General features: G+C 45.9%; 1 protein-coding gene across 2 annotated transcripts; it reads left to right on the forward strand.

Annotated features, from left to right (window-relative positions):
• Window positions 1-20: 20 nt before the first annotated feature.
• On the forward strand, window positions 21-4408 carry CETN2 (centrin 2). 2 transcript variants are annotated; one of them, XM_067724151.1, is made up of 5 exons: window positions 21-171; window positions 1034-1192; window positions 1451-1579; window positions 2985-3122; window positions 3554-4408. In XM_067724151.1, exons 1-5 carry the CDS (start codon window positions 73-75, stop codon window positions 3641-3643), a joined length of 615 nt encoding a protein of 204 aa, XP_067580252.1. In that variant the 5' UTR covers window positions 21-72; the 3' UTR covers window positions 3644-4408. The 2 variants fall into 2 exon arrangements, with proteins under 2 accessions (XP_067580252.1, XP_067580253.1); XM_067724152.1 differs by lacking the exon at window positions 21-171 and adding an exon at window positions 175-308.
• The last annotated feature ends 2722 nt before the right edge of the window (window positions 4409-7130 follow it).

The raw sequence follows: 7130 nt of genomic DNA on the forward strand, positions 1-7130 counted from the left end.
CGGGAGTTCTTCAGATTAGCCCCACCCACTCCAGCCCTGTGCCAATGGGGAGCGGCAGCGAGCGGTCCGCCAATGGGGAGCGACGCCGCGCGCGCGGGGCGGTGGGAACGGAGTCGAGTCACTGTGTACGTCGGTTGCCGTAACAACGGGAAGTGGAGTCCATCCGCGATGGTGAGTGCGTGCTGCCGTCTGGAACCCCGCGTCCAGAGGCTGAGCCCTTCCCAGGCCTTGGCAAGGCCCCGCCGCCTCTCCTGCGCGGTTCTCGGCCTTGGCGCACTCCTTCTTCCTCTGAGAGCTTTCCCGGAAGGGTAGGGTAGAGATGCCGGCTGCCCTGCTGGGCCTGTGCTTCGTCGCTGTGTCCCCTTCAGCCACAGCCGCCCCCTACCCGCCCCTCGGGTTCCCCTGGCCTTCTCCAGCCCCTTCGGTGACCGTCCCTGGGCAAAAAAGACTCGGGTTCCCCCCAGGCCCCGACCCCTCTCTGACTCTGGCCTTCTGGCCGCCTCTACCAAAGTTTCCACACAGAGCTGGGGGGCAGTTTATTATGTTTGATGATTAATGCATTTAAAATGTTAAATATAGGGACTTAGGGAAACGCTTTGAGCTTCTTGGAGAAGGCTCAGAGGTACCAAGGGGATTGAATTTTATTATTCGATATTGACAGAACATATATCTTACCTTAGTAATATTTGGCCTAAATCTAGAAGTAATCAGAAAATTGGAGAACTTAGAGTGAAGCGGAGTAGCGTTCTAAGGACATTTTTATAATTAGGATTCCCAGATTCAGGGAGAACTGGTTATCTGTACAGTTCTCCCCAGTCAGCTCCTTGGCTAGCTCTCTTTTGGGATGATTTTTCCATAAGAGACGTCCAAAAGAACAAGAAATTTCCTTGCTTCTACAAACAATAGTTTGTTAAGCAAAGTTTTGGAATTCGTTGGTATAAGCTATCTTAAAATACGTGTGGTTGTAACTATTTTATGTAAAATGTGGACTCTTACTTAATATTGTGCTTCTGTGTTTGTAAAACATATAAAGGCCTCTAACTTTAAGAAGGCAAACATGGCATCAACTGCCCAGCGGAAAAGGATGAGTCCTAAACCGGAGCTTACTGAAGAGCAGAAACAGGAAATTCGAGAAGCCTTTGATCTCTTTGACGCTGACGGAACTGGGACAATTGATGTTAAGGAACTTAAGGCAAGCGCTATACATTCCTGCTCTGCTGACTTATCTTTTCTCTGCCTCTTTGTCTTCTGTGCTGTGTTTTCCTGTCTTTACTTACCTCGAGAATTATTAAATAAAATTGAGCGCACATATCAATTTGCTTAATGTTATAGTGTTTCTTAGTCATTTTAACAGGATTGTGGCAGATGCTAGCTTAACACCCTCAGCACTGTCATTGTTTCGCGCCTGGGCTTAGATGTGCCTATTGAGATGATCCTCTTTTTGTTGTAGGTGGCAATGAGGGCACTGGGCTTTGAACCCAAGAAAGAAGAGATCAAGAAAATGATAAGTGAAATCGATAAGGAAGGGACAGGAAAAATGAACTTTAGCGACTTTTTGACTGTGATGACTCAGAAAATGGTAAGTTAGCTAAGATGATCAGCATATTTTCCACCAATAATGGTGGACAAATTTGAATCTCGATATGGAAATGTCTTCACTGAAGAAAAGTTAACACAAACTGGAGAGTTCAGATAAAGGAGAGTATTTGTGACTGAGAATTACGATGTTTAGGTTCTACTTGGCTTTCTTCAAGGCCACAGAGTCACAGGGAAAGTCATTTTACCCTCTGAAAGGAAGTAAAAGTCTTCCTGCTCTCATGTTTTTTGCTATTACCTTTCTCCAACTGGTATGTCAGTGTGATACCCACAAGCAGTAAAACTTTTCATAACACCAACAATATTACAGTGTCTCGCATTTTGACAAGACAAAGTCCATGTATTTAAAGTTTGAAATTCTTTTCTCTCCTATTTGTCGTTATTCTGGGCAGCCTCAGCCTGAGGCTGTGTTTTTATCGCACTGAGGATTTGGTCTTTCACCACTTCCAAGGTTGAATTCACCCATTTTCTAGTCTCTTGGGTGTCACCCTTTTAAAGGGTCCAAATGGTCCAGAGAGACTCTAAGATGACACCTCACCAGTCTACCTCAGTCCCCTGAGTGTCCCACCCAGGAAAGATGTTCACATTGGTCCATTTCTCTTTCGTTGACCTCCTGGCTCCTCCTTAATGTGGCTCAGCTATGTTCTATTGGCCTGTGGAAAAGTAACTCCATCAGTGTTTCAAGTGTGCTTCCCAGGGCACAGGCCCGTTCCTACTCTAATAATCCTGTTGCTTTGAAATGATCTAATCACACCTATATTTTTCTTCAGAGACTAGTTTAAGAGTTCAGGAAGTTTAACATTCTGTAAAAACCTAGTAAAGCTGTCCCACATTCAAGGTTGATTCCCAGATTGGTCTTATTAGAGGCTCACTCTATCTTTAGCTACGTTTCAGGAATATTTGGACTTGGAGCTCTTGGAGATCTTACTCTTTTCCTCTGTTAGAGTACTTGGGATCCCAGTAACGCTTTGTGATCTCGTAACAAGTGAAATAGTCTTCTCTTTCCTCCCTCCCCCTCCCCCCTCACCAAGATTCTCCCTCCTCCACCAGCTTAAGCAGTATATTTCCCCTAAATTTAACTCCACCGTCTGCTTGTATATCTTAAAAACAAATCTACTTTCTCTTTGGTTTATACAGAAAGTGTTTTAAATACAATCCTTTATATTTCCTTTTTAGCCTCTGGGTTTCTAATAATTTCATCGTTTGTCCCCTTTTTCTACCCTGGTTGATGTGTGATCTTCTGTGATCTAGCCCCTGTGGTCATGAAGGCTGTTACCAAGATGTCTGTGCAGGGCAGGGGGGATGGGCGGTGGTGGGGCTGCAGGAGCCAAGTAAGTATGAGTCATGACTGTCTCCGTATTCATGTGTTTTATGTTCTACTTGTTAAGTCTGAGAAAGATACCAAAGAAGAAATCCTGAAAGCTTTCAAGCTCTTCGATGATGATGAAACCGGGAAGATATCGTTCAAAAATCTAAAACGTGTGGCCAAGGAGTTGGGTGAAAACCTCACCGATGAGGAACTGCAGGTTTGTGATGCATCAGCCTGGAGCCCTGTGTGACTTTTCTGACTTACATTTTCTCTGGTTACATATGAAGGAAAACTAGTGTTCTCTCGTCGCTCTGTTGACCACTTAATTTCTCTTTTGATAGTGTGACAAACCTATGGACGCTGCTCCCCAAAAAATACACACATGAACAATTTTACTTACTATTTTAGGTTTTAGGAATCTCCCTAGTCAACATGATCGTTGAGCTTCCTTCTAGGTGATACACATGTGGCAAAGTATGGCTTGGTTTTCAAATGACTTTTCAGGACCCAAACCATTATAAAAAGCAGCACATTTGCATCAGGTGGACCACAATTGTCTATTCATGTAGCATTTTAAAAGCCTGTTACTTAGTCACATTTTCGTTTCATTTATGAATTAATCTAACCGGAATCTTTTCTGTGCTGAAGGAAATGATTGATGAGGCCGATAGAGATGGAGATGGAGAAGTCAATGAGCACGAGTTCCTGCGCATCATGAAGAAGACCAGCCTTTATTAAGATCAGTGTCATCTGTTATAACGCGAGCACGTAGAACTCGATTTCGTGCCTGCTGTTGTCTGAAGCCTGGTTTTTGAGAACGTAAATTATTTTTCCCCCACTGACCTCTCTGTATGACTTTAGTACTAACTCTGAATCTATTTTCAACTTTTGAAAGTGTTCTTTGAAACTGAGGTTCTTTGCAAGGTGACCTACTGACTGCTTTAATTCCCCAGGACAGCACGAGAGCACGTTAGAGTGGAGAAGAGGGTCTTTGAGCTTTTGCACACCTGCTGTTCTGCCTTGTGTCGCTTAACTCTTGTCCCGCATTCCCACATTTATGCCACCGCAGAGCAACTTCTTCACAGGCACACGTTGTACTTGTGTCACCACAAGCAGGGGGCGTCTCTTCAATGGTTCCAATTTTAATTGGCACCTGAGTGCAGCTTTCTCTCTCTCTCTTTTTTTGCGGTACGCGGGCCTCTCACTGCCGTGGCCTCTCCCGTTGCGGAGCACAGGCTCCGGACGCGCAGGCTCAGCGGCCATGGCTCACGGGCCCAGCCGCTCCGCGGCACGTGGGATCTTCCCGGACTGGGGCACAAACCCGTGTCCCCCGCATCGGCAGGCGGACTCTCAGCCACTGCACCACCGGGGAAGCCTGCAGCTTTCTCTTTTATAAAACCCAGTGAACTCTCTTACTTGCATTTGGATGTGTGTGTGTGTGTGTGTGTGCGCGCGCACGCGCACTATTTGTTTTGTCTTCAAATAAAACCTTTCTTATTTTGAGCTCTTGTTCTCTAAGGATGACTTCTTTAGCCTTGACTATGCGTTCAGCTTCTAAACCATTTCATTGAACGTAGCCTGGTAGATCCCAAACTCCTTGCCAGCCCGTGAACAGAAAACAAAATGATCCTTTACTATGGATGCGAATTGCTTTTTGCCCTGGGAACCCATCAGTTTCTAAAATTAGTTGACTGTTTTGCATAAGCCTAAATGATGCCCAAAAAAATAGTTTTGGCAAAGTGTACAGCTGGAAAAGAGTCTTATTCGTAATTTGTGCTTGGGACAAATTGGGGAAAGCCAGGTGATTATGACAGTAGGTTGAGCTTAGCCAACCTCTGGTGGTCAGTTTATTTGCTGGATGGTGTCTCAGAATCTCTGTGTGGTTCGGGTCCAGTGACCTTGTCTAGCGCCCTCCTGGCCCCATATGGGATGACCTATAAGAGAAATCCCGGCAGATGGCATTAAAGTCTCTGCCCCAGGCTGAGGGTGAGAAGCAAGAAGGGATGAGGAGGAATGGAAAACCGATTAAGCTGATAAAAACAGAACACCTAGGTTAATTTGAATTTCACATCAATTTTTTTTTAGTGCAAGTGTATCCCATTTGGACATTTTGTTGTTTATTCATTGTTGATCTGAAGTTCAACTTTACCTGGGTGTCTTGTATTTCAACTAGCAACCCTGTGTGGGGTGCATGTTAAAGAGGTGTGACCATGGGCCTCATCTCTGGGCACTGGTATCCTGGAGGACTTGGGGGTCCCCTGGACAACTCTCCTGCAGAGGGACTTCTTGAGAAACACTGAGGTATGTGGGGGGAGCCCAGAGTAGCTTCAGACCTGGGTTCTCACAGGGGCTCCACCACTTTCTGGCTGTGTAATTTGGGGCAAGCTGCTTCTCTAGGCACCCCAGTCTCCTTGTTTGTGAATAGGGAGAAGAGTGGTGCTTAACTCAGAATCGCTGGTGGGGCCAATGAAAACTTAACAGAAAGGGCCTGGATTTATAGTGCCGAGAAGGAGGCATTTCAGAAGTATTTGTTCTCACTCATTCCTTTGGTATGGTTGTCACATAAGCTTTTGGTTAAATGTGGGTCCATGAAACTTTTATGATTACTGTCCCCAAAGTCGAGTTGACAGCTTTTCCTGTGAGGATTTGACCTTTGTCATATTGCTGGTTTTTAATAAGAGGCATATGATCTGATAAAAGACGTACAATATTGGAAACGAGTGAAAAAACTGGGCCCTACTTCCCATTTCACTGTTAGCTGTCACCCTGGAAACATTCTTATCCCCTCCTGCTTAACGTTCTCCTCAATGAAATAAAGTCAGAATCTCTTGGAGGGAGGGAGAGTGGCAAGTAATGTGTTATCCCTAAGGATCGGGACAGACATAATGTGCTTGCCATATGTATGTCTGGCAGCCATTCTAAGATAGGTTTTTTGGGTTTTTTTTTTACATCTTTATTGGAGTATAATTGCTTTACAATGGTGTGTTAGTTTCTGCTTTATAACAAAGTGAATCAGTTATACATATACATATGTTCCCACATCTCTTCCCTCTTGCGTCTCCCTCCCTCCCACCCTCCCTATCCCACCCCTCTAGGTGGTCACAAAGCACCGAGCTGATCTCCCTGTGCTATGCGGCTGCTTCCCACTAGCTATCTGTTTTACGTTTGGTAGTGTATATATGTCCATGCCACTCTCTCACTTATCCCAGCTTACCCTTCCCCCTCCCCATATCCTCAAGTCCGTTCTCCAGTAGGTCTGTGTCTTTATTCCCATCTTACCCCTAGATTCTTCATGACATTTTTTTTTCTTAAATTCCATATATATGTGTTAGCATACGGTATTTGTCTTTCTCTTTCTGACTTACTTCACTCTGTATGATAGACTCTAGGTCCATCCACCTCACTACAAATAGCTCAATTTCGTTTCTTTTTATGGCTGAGTAATATTCCATTGTATATATGTGCCACATCTTCTTTATCCATTCATCCGATGACGGACACTTAGGTTGTTTCCATCTCCGGGCTATTGTAAGTAGAGCTGCAATGAACATTGTGGTACATGACTCTCATTCTAAGATAGGTTTGCACGAATCCGTGGCTGTGGCACTGGAGCAGAGTCACAGGAGGGTCGGGAAGATGGGGATGCAGGAGGATCTGGAGCCAGTTCATGTGGAGGCAGAAAAGAGCTGCAAGGGAGTGGGGAGATTTGGATGGAGAGGAGGCTGCGGTCAGTTCATGTGCGGCTGGGTCAGATAGACTGATGGGATGGGAACGATGGGGGGAGGCAATGGTAGGCGAGGCTAGCACAGGTGCAGTTGATGCAGAGAGTGTAGGGTGAGTAGGGTCATGAAAAGGGAGAGGAGTAGAGGTTGGTTCATGTGGGGCTGGACCAAGAGATGTAGGCAGAGTGGTTGGGTAAACTCTGGGCGGTGTGGGGGTGGATAGGGAAGGAGAGACAAGGTAGGTCAGTTCCTGAGGATGGATGGTCTACAGAGCTGGAGGGGGATGGTGGGGGATGGGCAGGGAGAGAGCGGGAACGGGTCAGCCCCTGTGGGTGGACCAGAGATGTTGGGGGAGTATGGCAGCGTGGACTGGGAGACGTAGCAGAGGTCAGGTCAACTGGTGATGGAGCAGAAAGATAATTGGGGACTGGGAAGTGAGGGACTGAGGTCCATCCATGTGAGTAGGAAAAAGTGATGGGTGGGGAAAGGAGAGGGAGAGGGAG

This window comes from Pseudorca crassidens, chromosome X (genome assembly GCF_039906515.1).
Source record: "Pseudorca crassidens isolate mPseCra1 chromosome X, mPseCra1.hap1, whole genome shotgun sequence".
Taxonomy (NCBI): domain Eukaryota; kingdom Metazoa; phylum Chordata; class Mammalia; order Artiodactyla; family Delphinidae; genus Pseudorca; species Pseudorca crassidens.

What these genes read in the sequence shown, in the direction of transcription:
- CETN2 (XM_067724151.1), top strand. Translation starts at nt 73, where the DNA reads ATGGGGAGCGACGCCGCGCGCGCGGGGCGGTGGGAACGGAGTCGAGTC. An exon ending in CTGTGATGACTCAGAAAATG is followed by an intron (nt 1,580 to 2,984) that starts GTAAGTTAGCTA and finishes CTACTTGTTAAG; the next exon opens with TCTGAGAAAGATACCAAAGA. An exon ending in TCACCGATGAGGAACTGCAG is followed by an intron (nt 3,123 to 3,553) that starts GTTTGTGATGCA and finishes TCTGTGCTGAAG; the next exon opens with GAAATGATTGATGAGGCCGA.